General features: G+C 30.5%; 1 protein-coding gene across 1 annotated transcript in view; it reads right to left on the minus strand.

The window, feature by feature from the left end:
* Window positions 1–9,602: 9,602 nt before the first annotated feature.
* Window positions 9,603–17,501, minus strand: part of Nagk (N-acetylglucosamine kinase) — a 16,293-nt gene continuing 8,394 nt past the window's right edge. The window contains exons 5-8 of the mRNA XM_014433729.2: window positions 15,182–15,292; window positions 14,137–14,266; window positions 11,850–12,024; window positions 9,603–10,022 (exon numbers count right to left, since the gene is read on the minus strand). Of these exons, the coding sequence (XP_014289215.1) occupies window positions 9,753–10,022; window positions 11,850–12,024; window positions 14,137–14,266; window positions 15,182–15,292 (686 nt within the window). The 3' untranslated portion in view covers window positions 9,603–9,752. The remainder of the gene's footprint in view (window positions 10,023–11,849; window positions 12,025–14,136; window positions 14,267–15,181; window positions 15,293–17,501) is intronic.

Genomic DNA, 17,501 nt, shown 5'->3' on the forward strand with positions numbered 1-17,501 from the left:
AAAAAGCTTCTTTTTTTTTTTAGTTGTGCAACTATCCAAACTAAGCAGCGATATGAGGCGTTTGGTAGCAAAACATGTCAAAACAAAAATTGTAACAATGTTAACTACAATGTTTTGCCTTCAACCAGGTGTTGCTTACCTTACCTTAATAACCGCATTTGTTTAAAAAAACAATTTTCCTAAAGATTCTTTTAACTATTTAATTTATGAAATTGGTCTTTAAGAAATCGTCGATGCCCAAAACTTCAATTTATAAAATTTCAGTAACCATGTTTTACGACCGAACGCCTTGTCGTTGTGGTTGTGATAGATTGTAGATGGTTCTGACAGCAATTGAAGATGTGAATTACTCTATACCAGAAGGCGTGTTATATGCGTGTTCATATAAAAGAGCAATAGCAATAGCAATGATAATGCGTGTTCATACAGGTTAGGGAATGAAAGGATCGGATGAATCTTACGGGAACTTGCTGTAAGTACTTGAAGGATGGAAACTTCGCTTGCAGGGAACGAGCCTGCGGTGGCGAAGGGGATTGTAAGTTCTACGGGAACGAGCCGTAGGTCCTTACGAAAGGATTGAAATCAATTTATAAATTGGGAAATTATTAATTAAATAATTATACGAAATGAAAATTTTTCTTAATTTTAATATTATTTATTCTCATATTGCCTTTATCTTCTTATAATACTTAGACTATACATCTTCTTTCAACACTATTCTTGTATCTATATTGTCGGTTATTTTCTTATCATCCTGTAATTCATTTTATTAATGGTTGTGAAAGTTGGATCACACAAGACAAGCACATGGGCAGGATAACGGCTGCTGAAATGCGATTGTTGTGAAGAATATTGGGCAAAACTAGGAGAGACAGAATAAGGAATTAAAGAATAAGAGAAGAACTACAGATCCCCTCAGTGAAATCAGTGATTGAACACCGACAGCTCCGATGGCGTGGACACGTATTTAGAATGGGGGAAGATAGAGTGACAAAAAAATGTATGGAGGAGAGGCCGACTGGTAGAAGACCACGAGGCAGACCTAGAAGGAACTATATGGAGCATATCAAGCAACTAGGTCTAGAAAGAGGAAAAAGCTTTCTCAGATGAAGATGCTTGCTAGAGACCGAGATGTCTGGACCAAATAGTTAGAGGCTCCTTCACGCTGGAAGGCACTTAGGGAGGATGCGAAAGAAGAAGATCATTATTAATTTTGTTTTTTGTCCTTAGTCCTGATGAAGGCCTGAAATTACAGCCGAAACGTTGGCATTAATAAATAAGTTTTTATTTATTTCTGTTCTTCACTGACCACACCTCCAATCATTTCCTCATTTATAAATATCAACTATAAACTCATTCATGCGTTTCGGCTTTTAGAACATATTTCTTTTTCACTCATCTATTTTTTCGATAGCCTTTTAAAAATTAATTTAACAGGTTTATTTTTCATTTAAATAAGTTTTTTAATGCTCTCGTTGGAATTCACTTAAACGTATGCTTGTTATTTGTAGAAATTGATCAATGACAAAACTCGAAAATGACTTAAAATGGGGAAGCGACAATGGAAATTGTATTTTAAAAATTCATGGCTTTACTTTGATAGTGGCACGTCTGACATAAAAAAGTTTATTTGTTATTTCGTAATTAAGATAGTTCTTAGATTGTACGGTAGACTGGAGTTATTTCGTGAGATCACTACTATTTTTGGGACTGTTTGTTGGACGATCTCAGTAGAGAAAGCAACCCGTCTGTAGTACTATCGTTGGAATACGTTCAATTCCAAACTTTTTTTTTCATTAAAAACGGCATTATAAAAATGAAGTAAGTGTGTGCACTTCCAGACTGACTTGATGGGGCGAACCAGCAATGATCACCCGTTTTAGAGTGAAGACAGTTGGTTTTATTTTGTACATGATCAAAGAATAAATCTCAAATTGTACTACCTATATGAAATGCTTAAAAGCTCTAAGAACAAATTGAATTAAAAATCAAATAAAGCGATTAGGTAGTAGTTATGATCATGAACCCCAGAGTGGGTTGGTTCAATGAGTAAGGCTCTGTGCAGTCAACTCCAGGGAACCAGATTCAAATCCCGCTATAGCAGATAATTATTTATTCCATAACTTAGTGAGCCCTCCAGTAGAGTTAGTTAGGAATTATTGCATGAATAATTTAATTACATCTTCATTTAAATGTTTCAGTTGCACTATAATTACATTAAGATAACTTCTAAATGGTCCAAACACCAAAAATTAGTGGTTTTGCAAAATAATTACACAAAAGTAATTGTGATTCTCAATCACAATTACTTCTTGATGCTAAGTAATTGCAATTACAATTAAATATAATATAACTCCTATGTGAATTCTCTCTAATTAAACATTTTTTTATGAGCATAAAACCTAAAAGTTAAAATAAATCTATCATAAAATCGATTTTATATTTATTTTCAGCGTCTACAAAAACATAAAAATAAACCGCAATATGTTAATAAATATATATAAACTAATATAAACAGGATTGTATTTTCATATTTTAGAGGCTTTGTAAAACAGATTTTTTTCTGTTTTGGTGTTATGTATTTGTAATTACAATTACTTGTAATTGCACTATAATTATTTGGAATCCTAAGGAAAAATATAACAATTATATAAGAATGTAATTGGTAATTTCAATTTTGGTTTCACAATTACAGTTTTCTACTGAGTAATTGTAATTAACATTAAAATTACCTGTCATTACAATTACGAACATTTGTAATTGCAATTGCAATTACCATTAAAGTTACTTGTAATTATAGTTATACTTCAGCAATCCAAATTACAGTAATTGGAGAGTAATTCCAATTTTAATTAATGTTTACTCAACTCTGCCCTATGGGGTTCGTTCACCCAGCCATTATAAATTGAGAAAAAAAAATCAGGCGTTTCAGCATTATTATGAACAAATAACTTCCTAGTACAACCGTTATTCAAGAAACAGTACTTCCATAGAAAGTACAGACCCTTCATGGGTTATAGTGGAACAAAAAATAAAAAATGGTCATGGAGCCCAAAGAACACCCAGACTGTAGTTTATTACCACACTACATGACTGAGGCTAAACATCAGATCAGTAGAAAGAATCAAAAAAGATGTGAAAGAGCTGCACGAAGCAAACTAAATGCAGTATGGCCAGACAGGCGGCTAGGGTGGGCAAACATTTATAAGGTTTACAGAGCCAACAGTAAAACAAATTCTATTGGACCCCTTTATAACATTTTAGGTATTAGACAACTTAGTAAAATTATATTTATTGGACAAATTTATATTATAGGTATTAAACAAATGTATAATATAAGTATTAGATATAACATTATAGATATTTAATAACTTTATAGCATTATAGGTACTGAGCTTCTTTATAATGTTATCGCTATTGGATCCCTTAGTAATACTGCATGTATTGAGCCCCTTCATAATATTATATGTATTGGACTCTTTTTTAATATATCGATATTGGACTCCTTTATAAGATTATAGTATTAAACCATTTATAATATTGACATTGCCACCCTTATAAATAGAAATTTTGATTTTTTTTTAGTTTACTGTCATTAGAGCTCACTTTTTACACTAGTACCTCTCTTATACTGAATATAAAAGTCCCAGTAAATATGATACCAAAGACTTCAGTGTCTAGACCACTGGTTCTCAACCAGAGTTCCGCGAAATAATTAAGGACTGGGTCATTCCAAATCAAATTAGCACAGTTATGAATCAGATATTCTTCTATTTTTCACAGGTCTCGTGTAGGTATCCCAGCCTTTCTTATCTTTTGCAGAAAATACCGCATTTGACTATCTATTTGTATCAAATGATAATGTAGGGAATCTGTCATTTATCTAATTTTATAAAAAGGGTTCCACAATTTTTCTACAATTACCAAAAAGATTCTGATACCAAACAAAGGTTGGGAACCACTGATCTAGACCAATCTATGGAGGAAAGAAAATTTGTGTGAAAATGAAAGTCTTATTTTTTTGATATATTGATAAATCAAGATATATGTAAACCGAACTAGTTAACTTTTGTTAATTATTTTTATAAGTATTTTTTTTATCATATCATTGCTTTGCAACTGAAATGCACTAAATTGAAAATTGAAGTTTTGAGGTATTCAATGATAAAATATATGTATATTTTTTTAATATTATCAAAATAATGATTTTCTTTTTATATGCAGATTTTTATATTAATAAATTCTTTCATTTTTAAGCTGAGGATAGGGTTTTCAGATCCATGTTTATAGAAACTATTAGCACAGCAAAATTTGGTTAACTATATACTGCCTTAAAAGTACCCTGCAAATGAAATAAATAAGACAAAATAAATGTGATGGAACACTAAAATCATTTCATTATATAATAAATAACTCAAATACTATCCAATTATAGTCTCAAAACTTTATTTCTTTTATTCGTCCAACGTTTCGGCCAATCCGGCCATCTTCAGGGACATCTACTCATTACCACTTTGCAAACATATAATTTAGAAACTCTAAAACTTCATTCAGGCTATTCTGCCCAGGTCAAAACATTTATATCTAATTAGTTAATTATCCATTAAAAAAACAGTCAAGAATTATTTCTCTGCAAACACTATTAATAAACATTTATCACAACCTAAAATAGTGTTTGCAGAGAAATAATTTATTAATAGTGTTTGGAGAGAAATAATTTTTGACTGTTTTTTTTAATGGATAATTAACTAATTAGATATAAATGTTTTGACCTGGGCAGAATAGCCTGAATGAAGTTTTAGAGTTTTTAAATTATATGTTTGCAAAGTGGTAATGAGTAGATGTCCCTGAAGATGGCCGGATTGGCTGAAACGTTGGACGAATAAAAGAAATAAAGTTTTTGAGACTATAATTGGATAGTATTTGAGTTATTTATTAAAGAATTACCAGTCTCAAGAAAATATTAAGATTATAAATAAATACATTTCATTATAGTTAAAAATATTTAAATGAAATATAAACATCAACAAATCATTTAATTAATCCAGTTACAACAAACCTTATGAAAATTACAGTCACTAAAAATATGAATTTTTTAAAATAACTCCATAAAAATAGTAAAAGCACAAGATTATATTAAATAGAATAAATTGTACAGCTCATATAAAAATATAATTTTCTATTTTTGTCTACAATAAAAATAAAAGATATATATTTATACTGCTTACATTTTAAAATTGTTAAGCAGGGTTATGATTCTTATATACTGCTTATAGGTAAGTATTTATTTTGGCAAATAACGTAATGAATAAACTATCTCCTAATTCTTCTACCGTAATGAGATTTCTAGTGATGTAAGTGTAGCTCATATAATGCTAAAAAAAAATTAAGAATGATTTAAATAAAATTATCAAACAATAGGAGTAACATGTTAGGAGGTAAATTCACTTTAAACACAAGTTTTATGGTATGTAGTGTTTTTTGGAAGACATAGAAATATAAATCAGAAAAACCTTTACATAATTTTAAACCAACTATTTTTTAACAATAATATATTAATACAACGTACATATAACAATAATAACATTTTGCAAAACTTAACATGGCCAAGTTCAGTGTTGACTTCAACAAGCCTCCAGCAGTATATTAAGATTTATTACCAGAGACAGGATTTTTATGCAATTGTCTACATCCATTTTTTTATTTAGTTTAAAGTCCTCATCTTCTCTAACTTAAGACGGTTTCTCCTACAGGTTACCGACCTAATCTAGCCAGAGTTGGAAGGCCGAAGTCTATTACGTGGGTTTGCCACAAAATAAAATTCAACCCACCTAGGCTGGATTCGAACTGTAGCTGCTACAGGCACGAGAATGCTAAGTTAGTGCCTCAACATGCTCGGCTAAAATAGCCTCACAATGTCTATTTACTTGGCCAGTTTTTTTTTTCAATCAATCAAGTGTATTCAAACTCAAATAAATTTTAACTTATATAAATATTTTATTTCAATTAATTTTTTTTTAAAGTGAACTGAAGTGGAGAATATGAAAAAAAAAAAGTCCCTTTAGGCATCCAGTAGTTTTTTTAATGCCATGTTAGAGAAGATAATTATTTCCATTACTTTCTTGTTTAATATTTTCAATTCTCTTCATATTTAATTTGTTACTTCCATTTGAAAATGTCTCTTAAAATTTTCACTATTTCTTGAAATTTTGGTTATTTTAACAAAATTAAATAGAATGCTTACAGAATACATAGGTTTGATGCCGATACCACCAATTACTGTTTAAACTCATCAGTCCAATGATAGTGCCATTCAACCCCAAATTCGCAAGATCGGCCATTTCTTCAGAGATTATTTATGTACAATATACTATCATGATATTAGAATACTATTAGTATAGCGGAGATATCAATTTGAGTACTTTAAAACTTTTTGTAACATTTAAAAATAAATTTTAGGGTTTTTTACTCAATAAAAATCAGGTCTCTGGTTACTACACTTGGATTGAACATAATTATCAATTACAAAAGTATAAAAAGAAATGTCTTTTAAAGTTAATTCTATTTAAATTGTCAAATAACATAAATTATATCAACAAATTAATTAATTAAGTATTTTTATTACAGCTCACGGTTGATGACTTGCTTTCTTTAAAAAAACATATATAATCACAATAGCTAATACCAACTTTTAATTTATAATAAAAAAAAACAAAAATAAAACTAATGTACATATGATGTCATGATCATTCTGAATCAATAGATGGTTCAAACAAAACTTTGATTACTAGTAATATTTTTTATTTAATATTGTGAGTAGTAAATACTTGTATCTAGTATTTAAAAAAGAAAGTTATTAAAAATAATACATCTACAATTGTCAGAAAAGAGGTAGAAATAAGACAGCCAAAGTGCTAAAATTTAGATATTAATACAAAGAAAAAACTTATTAGTCCTACTTGAACTACAGTGAAAGGAATCTCATGGATTGAAAAAAATTGTTATAAGAAGGGTTTTTTTTTAGGTTCACAAACATATTTGTTAAGTTTACAGTTTTAGTTTGAAATAAAAATCAACACTTAAATAACACCATTTCCATTTGACAATCTTTAATACTATATGATAGGTATAAATTCTCCATTTATACAGCGTCTTCTGTATTCCCTCCCTTACTTTTCCTTAACAACCAATAGATTCATTTCTACTCCACAATAAAAATCATTGGAGTCACCTTCGACCAACACCTCTCCTGTAATAATCATATTTCCCAGATCGCCCGCAAATCCATAACTGTACTTAAACAATTCCGTGATTCTATTCCTCAGAATACCTGTCAGCTCCTAGTATCCTCTCTTTGACTACTTTTCCTTAGTCTAAGGAAGGCTATCTGCAGGTCTAGAGTTGAGACTGAAAATACTGATGAATTGCTTCGTAAGATTTATCTTTGGATTTCCCAGGCGCTCTCATGTCTCCCGAGGTATATCGAGTTGAAGTGGCTCTATCCAACCTCCCGAAGGCCTTAAATACCTCCTTGGTGTTTTGCTATTCCAACTATTTAAAATCAAAAACCTACCTATATCCCCACTCTATTCATTAAAAACCAGATTTGATTTATAAATGATCTTCCATAGAACCGCCTCCATCAGAAAATCCTTCATCATATGTGAAACCTCCTGGAATTCTTTGTTAGGGGATGTTTTGAAATCCTTTTGGTACAAATCACAGATCACTAACAATTCATTTATTTTTGATAATACTGTATTTTACAGTTATTTGGAATGTGTCTTCCACTTTATCATTTATCATTAATTTGAATATGAAATTTCCTTGATTTTCTTATATAAAATCACTATTTTGTCTCGAACTATGCATTAAAAAAAATTTTTTTTTGTGCAAAAAAACAAGCCAACATTATTGTTTTGGCATTACGTCATTTCAACATAAACACATATTAGGCTTATCTACTCAGTCCAGGTGTTATTTTAATTTACTTAATTTTCTTTGTTATTTAAGCAATTATCAGAAATATTCCTGATCATTCTTGAGCAGTACCTAATTTTAAAAATGCTATTATAAAGACTCCACAAAATTTGTTTAAACAAATGCCAAAAAATCTCAAAACTAGAAACATTTAGGTTAAAGCTGGCTAGAATAGATCCAAAATTAATATCAAATCTAAATAATATATTATATTTTTGTGAAGATCACTTTGATAAAGTATAAGGCAAGATAAAAATTGTAAGTTCATTAGAGGTTATATTTATTCTGAAAGACTAATTAAAGTAAGTAAAAATATAACAATATTGCCTTCCAGTTAGAAAGCGATAAGGAAAATTATGTTCGGTACGAAATAATGGGTTCAGTAAAAAAATTAATGAAACCAGAACAGAAATCTGGTTTTCTTGCAAAAAATTTCACTAATATTAAAGCATTGATTCTAGGCAAATTTGTACTTTCTGCTTTCATGAAATCTTATTCCATGGTTGTTTTTGAAAAAAATAATGTAAATTCTTTAAACAGAAAAAATTATTAATAGCAAAAAAGTGTGAATCACTAAATCAGTGTTGTTTTTTTTCTGTCAAAATGACGCTAGCATCCTAGCATCCTAGGCTAGCATTTTCCTTCTGTTGGTACACAGATTAAAAATCTTAGTTTATAAAAAACTAAAATTAAAAATTAATCCTGTATCTATATTAATTAAAACATATCTGATTGGGTTTCTGCATGGACTGACAATAATATTAACATTTCAAATTTTTTTTTTGTCGTCAAATACTTTATTTATTATTAATAACTCATAAATAAACATTAAAAACACACTTTCTCACTTATCAAGGAGGCAGAATGTGACTGAGAACAATTCAGAAACTATAAAAATAAAGGTAGAATATTTGTGGGGTATATTTTTTTTTTTTTGGACACAATTATCTGACATCTTACCTACGTTACATAAAAGCTCTAAGACAGAACTCCAGCATGCCAATTCTGCCGCCAAAAAATAGATGCAGACAACTTTCTGATAGTGACAATTATCGATACTATTGATAGTGCAATCTAACTAAAACCAACTCTAGGAGGAGGGTTGGGAAAGGCCCTAATAAGATTCACATGATTCGTCAAGACACGTTCAATTCAACAAAATTCAAATTTAGATAGAGAGAAGATTCTTATTTCTATACAAAGGTTTCTATTGCGAAAATTAGTTTTATAAGAGTATATTGTTTTATTACGAGAGCATTTTAAATTCATTAAATCAAGGTTTCTTAACATGTTTTGAGGAATTTGTAACACTGAGGTCCCACTGTATTATATTTATATAATTTACCAATAAAAACAAAATAAGAAGAAAATGTTAAGCTTTTTCCATTACCTTCCTAATTATAAATGCGATTGATTTAAATAACTCATATTGAAAATAAAATTGATTTATAATAATTTGATTCAATTAATGCTTTACTTTTTTTTTTTTTTTTTTTTTTTGTCCATCCATTGATTTAGTGTTTAGCATATTATCACAATGGTATTATTCATAAGAAGTTACACTTCCAAGCCATGAAGTCGAAGCAGTATAATACTGGCTGGTTCTGTTCACAATAAAGAAATGTAAATGAAAAAAATTCAATTCAATAGGTATTCAAATAATGTTCAGAGTAAAAGATGATTTTAAGACTTCGATTATAGAATATACACACAGTGTAAAGATAAAAAGCAGTCAAAAGAATGCATTGATAGGAATTTAAATGCCATAAATTTCAGACATCTTCTTCATTCAGATCAAAATGAAAGAAGATCCTATAGTTCTGAGAGTGATCACGAGGCATCGAATGCCCAACTGCCTTCGCAGCGATGTAAGCTGCCCCTTTGGCAACGTTGGTCTTGAGTGCTATCAGTGAGGCCTCTTGCAGTGTCGGAACTGGATGTTCTCTGATTTGGTGCATGAATCCAGGCTTCATCAGAGACCAACTCTTCCAAACAGAGCCTACGCAAACTACTGGCAGTCCCCCTGGCAGCGACAACAGTTTCTGAAATGTTGCATTATAAGGTTAGTATTGGTCTTATAAATTACTTTCACAAATCAGATATTCAACCTGTATACATGTTATATGTCAAATATAACATTGAGTCAAAAACATTGTTCAAAGAAGTCATGATGGTGATGCCATTCCAAAGTCCAAAGTCGCTGCCATGTTAAGCAGATGGATTCAAATATTTTCAACTTTAGTTATTTTTCTGGCATGATTATGTTGTCACAGCAAATTTAAAAAAAAAAAAGAGGAGAAAAATTATCAATGAATAATTTGCATTGTGAATCATTGCAAGTGAATTAGAGAGGTTGTTCTAAAATTGATGTTCAGCATTGACTATCAAGAATTAGTGACGGACAAAGGAAGAATGCGATACTTGCTTACTTGAATGGCAGGAGAGTGGACATGTCCTGGAAGCAGGTCCTGACCAACCTTTATCTTCTTTCAGTGGTAGCATTTTAAAAAGAAGATACTACTCCCAAAAAAAAAAAATAGTACTCCCATTTACTATTTGAGTTTTATTTGACCACACCCATATGGACCATATTCCATTCATGGATACACACGGTCAATCAACATTCTTCCAGTATGTCACAAAACACACGGGGCCCTCAAGATACAAACACTAGTAACAACAATATCTGTCGCGTTTTTTTTTTGTTTTTTTTTGTAACTATGTCAAGTGGTTGTATCTTTTCTAGCCCTGACGAAGCCCTGCAACGTGAGGCGAAACGTTGGCTCAAATAAAAATAGTACTCCCATTTACTATTTGAGTTTTATTTGACCGCACCCGGACCATACTCCATTCACGGTTATTAAGTTATTTAAGTATAATAGTGTCCTGATTGCCTAGAAAACCTATTCTGAGGTAGATTAAATACTGTTCAAAAATATGAAATAAAATTCTCATTTAACATGTCTAAACATATCTAGTTAGGTATTTAATTTATTAATTTAAACCTTGTCAGCATCAATCTTAATTTTATATCTATATAATATCTATATCTAAATAATAAAGCCAGAAAAAAACTTTTTTTTTTAATTTTAAATATTACAATATATTTATTTATTTATCACCCTACCCTTGCCTCTTAGTTCTTTTACTCTTTTACTTTCCTGTCTTTGGGCTTTTCTACAGTCAGTTCAATAAGTTTATTAAATGCCTTAAACTGTAGTGAAGGTTTTTCACTACAGTGGCTTACACTGTGTTATAAAACCTATAGGCAGATACAAAGATGCACGAAGTCATGAGGTTGTAATGTTAAAAACCTTTTTTAAGGTGCCTATTTTTAGGCAAACATCCAACGACCAGGGTTCGAATCCGGCTGGGCAGAAAATTGTTTTCTGCTACACTGTAGCCATGAGTCAACCCTGTGGGTTATGGAGCCCTCCTGGGGTCTTCCTAGCCTCATAAATTGGGTAAAAACTAGTGCTTGTGCATGATTCTGACCAAATCAGCAGCTCCTTGCATAACCATTGATCTAGTAACAGCACTTCCTTACGAAGTATTGCACTCATAACCTGGGTTGTAGTGGTACAGATTTTAATTAAATTTTAATTTAATAATTTTTTTTAAGTAACTTTCTATTCTGTTAGTACCTATTTTGGGAATATTCCTAGACTTTTATATAAAAATGAAAATATCTGACTTTTCGTGATCTGCCAATAGACACCCTGCATTAATCACTACATGAATAGTAAATTATGAATTACAACTAAACAAAAAGATAATCAAACTCTTGATCACCTGCTGGACTTTGTTCTCGGAACTTATCACTCAATAAAAAGACAAATCGATAAATTAGTGACTACGTTCCAACTCACCTTGTCAGCACCCTTGCTCACCGCTTGAACATGTTTTGCTAACTGTTTCCCGGCTTCCTCGAAGAGCCACTTGCACAGCGGATCCCCTTCTCGAGCTTTCTCAGCCAGTTCCTTGCACAATTTAGCTATGTGAGACTTTTGCATTTCTTTGTACAGATGCTTCAGCAGGTCTAATCTGTTGAAAGGAGACAAATCATTCTAAATACATCTTCTATATATATCAAAATTGTTTAAAAGAAATTTCCAAGGACTGGCAGTTTTTGTACATTATAGCCAGTGTTCTCTTTAAGTAATATTATCAGTTAGAATTAAAAGTTTGAATGTGCACATGTATTAATTTCTTCAACTTACATAAAGTTTAGAGTACAATATTGAAACGAGTAAGGTAGTCAATATCAATACTCAATATAATATGTAGTCAATTGATATTGATATAACTGTATGTATGTAATACATTTTGATACATTGCTGTGCAATCAGAGAATTTGTTATATAAACTTGTTATTTTTTTTTCAAATTAAAAATAAACAAAGGTATGAAAGTAAAAATGAGAAAAACATTAAACAATCCAAATTTACATAGAGTTAAACAAAATACATTATTTTCTATTTACTCAAGGATATTGTACACTAAGTCTTTTTAAAAGGTTAGTTTAAAACTTTGTATTGGAGCTATAATCTTAGATTTTTTGTTTTAGAAAAAATTTTATGACATTCTGGCTTATATTGGTTAGATTCAACCAAATTTCAAGATTGAGAAATGATGAGATCACAAACACATAAAATCTAGATGTCAAGTAAGAGCTATAATTACTAATATAAAAATATAGAGTAACCTAAAACTAATTTCCGATTTAAATTTTGACTATCTTAGGTAAAATATTAATTAATAATGTGAAGCACTTTATCCTGCTAAAATGTACAATCAATAACTAAATGATTAAAAAAAGACCCTTTTTGGCATTCATCACATTTCTAATAATGAATCCTAGTGCTAAATCAAACAAGAAATGTGATAGATAATCACCTTGTTACAAGCCCGAACGAATCTCAAACTTCTCAGAATAATGATTTTCAATTTGAACTTTATTAATTCTTATACGAATACTTTCTTAAACATTTCGGTCATGCACATCCGTACTAGGTTTACTAATTTCCTTTTCAATAAAAATATTACACAGCTCCTGGCACTTAGTGGAATTGTAAGCTATTTTTAAATCTATAAAAAGCTGATGAATAATCCCATTGTATTCCAAATTTTTCAGTAATATTTGAAATAATGATAAACGATTTTACCTAAAATAACATTGGTAATCTCTGATTATTTCTTGAGCATATCCCATGATTCAACTAGCTAAGATTTACAAAAGTATTTTATAGCATACAGTAAGGAGTGTGATTCCTCAATAGCTACGACAACCAATCCTCGGCCCTTTTGTGAATTGGAATAGTAGAGACTCCCTCCATTCCTCGGCAAATTTTTTCAATTTCCCAGATCTTTTTACACAAAGAGTGTATTTTAGAAACTCCAACTTCACTGCATGCCTTTATTAGTTCACTAGAAATATTGTCACTTAGTAAGATTTTAATTTTTCGACAGCTACTAATATTTCTTTTTCACTTAGTTCTTCCATCAACGGTTTAGCACTCTGGTATTCAGTAGAAAGGGATTGATAATTATTTCCTGTACTCAAAGTACTGTCAATGTGTTTCTTAAATGTGCCCAATATATCTACTAGATACAATATTATTATTTTTATCTCTAATTTCTGTCACTGATCGGTTAATATCTTTGTACATTTTGTTATTATTGATTTTGTACATATTGTTATTTTTGATTGTTATTAGGGAGAATAAATTTAAATAAAAGATGGTCATACAAGAGAGACACATATGTTGTTCAAAGGGTATTATGGAAGAATCTAGCTTGGGTGGTTCTACTAGTCTAGTTCTGTGGTCTTACAAAGTTGGATCGATGATGTAAATTATAAATTAATGCGATTAATTTATAATTTACTTGTTTAATACCAACTCAGTTAACATACAGATTTTCAACTCTCTAACTCAATCTGGAGGGGTTATAGAAGTGCTGAAAACCTAAAGTCCACAGAAATAAGAAACCAATTTGAGATTTGATGTTTAGAAAACACAAAGGTTTTTCCTCCAACAATTGTTGCCTCAATAAGAATCCCCATTATTTTCGCAATTTATTATTATCTCTTGGTGTTAATATTAGTAAAATAATAACATTGATAGAAAAAAAATTAAAATTGAAAACTAAAATTCACCTATTCTCAACCTGGTATAATGATTTGATTGTTTCCCAGACAACTTCAGTACTAAATCCATTTGGTGCAAGCGACAGTTGGTCTACATCATCGTAGTAGACTTTTATGGCTTTCTGGCTTATCCAATAAGCTGAAACAGAGACATTAATCTCAAAATTATTTCTAAAATATTAAGTTTTACTAAATATGTTTATAAATATTTTTATTAAGAATGTTATGTGTTCATTTCCAGAAATGTCTTTTTCTTCACAACCAATTCAGAATCATCAATTTCTAAATTAAAATTAATTTATATTCTCTTTGTTACTGATGTATTATCAAAATCATTAATTAAAGAAAACATATTAAAGATAAGGATAAGGATACTGATGTGCAACATGTCATTTAAATGTGATGGGGAGGGTGTCATGAACTGGGTGATTTAAACATGGTATGACCCCTTAACTGATTCATGAACGAGGGGCTTCACACCAGTTTGCATTATACCTTGAAATAGTTAAAGCTAGGTAAGAATATTTTTTGTTGTATGTTTAATTTCCTCTTATTTAAACAAAAGAACATAGAGACTGGATCAGAGATAATGGGTAACAGTTTTGAGGCTTATGCTCCATGTTTGATGGTGGCGCAAGGTAAGCCTGACCACAATATTTGGTCGCAACATGAATTTCTGTATACTTTAAAGTGTCATAGTTAAATATCTACAGAGAAAATAAGTTCGAAAGGTTTTCTCTACAGCCAGTCATTAACCATTTAGATGGAACATGTGTCTGACAGACATGTTGGGATCATTATTTAGCTGCTAGAGTGCTTCTGCACGCAGGTACCTGGACCTGCTCAAATGCTCCATTAAACATTTGCTGATTCCAGAGGGGGTATTCCATCTAAAACCATAGCTCCCATCAACGGTAAGTATGCTTTCTGCAAAACTGCAACCATGTTTGTCAGATATATGTTCCTCATAATACAAAAACTATATATGTCTGAAATATAAATGTTTCTCTTAATACAAAACTGGGTGGGTTAAAAATAAATACATCAATATTACCTGATCCTTCATCTCCTAAGATGTGACCCCAGCCACCACAGCGGACTTTAGAGCCATTAGGGTTAATGAGAAGTGAATTAGACCCGGTGCCTGCTATCAGAACAACACCACCTGTGACACAATTGATAAACCAAATGTCAATCTTAGATGTACGTCGAAGTAATATCTGGTATATAACCTAATCCCATGTCTTAGGTAAGTCACATTCATAATTAAAAGGAAACAAACAAAACCATACTAAGATTATGGTATTAATTTATTAAACAAAAGAAAAGTGGGAGAAAAAAATCACATGAGGTAAATAATAAAAAAAAGTTTAAATTTTTTTTGATATTATATATTAAATGAGAGTAACAGAAATTGGGCAAAGTAAGTTGTGTTTTACATGCTCTAGAAGATTTTGAAATTCTAACTACTCCTAAACTGTTAAATTTTCTCAATAGCAGTTTACAAGAGTTCTTCATATGTAGAACAGAAACTGGGTGACTTTTTGGTCCAATAGCTCTACTACTTTCACCCAGAAGCAGATCTCTAAGAAGATGAAAGAATATCGGCAGATCACGTGGATGTTGTTTATTGATCTCAGGGCAGATGTTACAATTGTATGGAGCAAACTCATATTGTTCATGGATGAACTGGCATTACTGAATAAACTAACTTGAACCGTAAAATGCACAATGTCGAGAACAAAGCCAAAAGAGGAAAGTGGACAAGGACAGCGGGAACTCCTTCCCTGTTTAACATCGCTGTACAAGCTATCATTAGTCGAGCAGGAAGAAATCAGGAAAGGGTAGTTAATACAAATATGACTTAAGTTCTAGTACAGGCAGATGATGTGGTCATCATAGGGAGATTCCATCAGGGCATTAGAATGCCTTTAGAGGCAGAGAAGATTGGGCTATATATTAATGAGAATAAAACCAAGATTATGGTAATAGGAAAAAAACAGCAGGCCCAGTGGAAGAGTCACTACCAAATAGGGACTTACAGCATTGAAATATCTTCCCACTATCTTGGCTCTATGATTAAAGATATGACATGAAGAAAAGGAAGTAGGAAGAGAATAAGAAAATAGAGACAGTTTCAAGGACAATTAAAAGCAAACTTATGAGTTTTATCAACAAGCCTGAGCTGTACGAGGTCCTTATAAGGCCAGTAAACAAAAATGCTGGATTAATGTGAACCTTCAACAATAAAAGCTAGACAGTTTTCAAAGAGTAATTTATCTGTCTTATTAAGAGTCATTATCTGTCATGGATTTTAAAATATAACATTTTAAAAATAACAATTGTACCCTCGAGGTTTGTCATTATGTATTTTAACATATTTTGCTACACATTTTTTAAATTTTTTTCATATAATATTTTTTTTGGCCAAGACTCCCATTGGAGTCCTATACTGCTGCCTAACCATGGTTGTGGGTCAAAGTTCTTCATTTTGTGGGACCGCCACTCAATGAAAAAAGTCGACGTCCCAGGCCGGATTCGAACCGGCACCGCCAATAGACATCACATTGGTAAGACTGTGTCTTAACCACTGAGCTATGGGCAGCCCTCATATAATATTTATTATTTATCTATTATAATGAATATTACCATCATCAAATTTTAGAAAACTTATAAAAACAACAATATTTTTTTATCACTTATTATAATAAATATTACCATAATTCGATTTTAGAAAACCTACAAAGTTAATATTATTTTCTTAATCAATTATTTTTTTCTTCTTTATTAAATATTATTATATTTATAGTTATTTTCTTCTTTATAAAAATTAAAATAACAAACAAATATCAAATATTTTAATAAAAACTCATAAGGATACATTAATGACTAGAATAAATAAAAACTGACCTTATCTTGAATGTCAAATAATAAATATGATATCTGAAAAGTGATGGTAATACCATATTAAAATAAGTATTATTAAAAAGTACTATATTTGTATTATCAATTTTACAAGTTAGTTTTTGAACAGTCTGGCCTCTTTCGAGAGTTATCACTCTGTTATCATATTGGAGTTATTATGTTCAGTAATGTTTTTTTTTTATTAACCTCTTAAGATAGCATTCATAGGAGGAGGGAAAAAAATTGCTAACAACACATTATCATTTGCCTATTTTGACAACTTTTTTTTAGTTCTCTTTTTATATTTTTTTTTGTAATCTTAAAATATCTTTTAATTAATAGATATACTGTTTATTCTTGACACTGTGGTATTTTTATGATGAGATAATAATGTATATAAAATTTTAAATTCAATTCCTAGTTGTATACAAAACATTTTTGGTATTTAAAGTTCTTATATACTCTGATTT

Source organism: Halyomorpha halys, unplaced genomic scaffold (genome assembly GCF_000696795.3).
Source record: "Halyomorpha halys isolate HHAL.00 unplaced genomic scaffold, Hhal_1.1 Scaffold1255.1, whole genome shotgun sequence".
Taxonomy (NCBI): domain Eukaryota; kingdom Metazoa; phylum Arthropoda; class Insecta; order Hemiptera; family Pentatomidae; genus Halyomorpha; species Halyomorpha halys.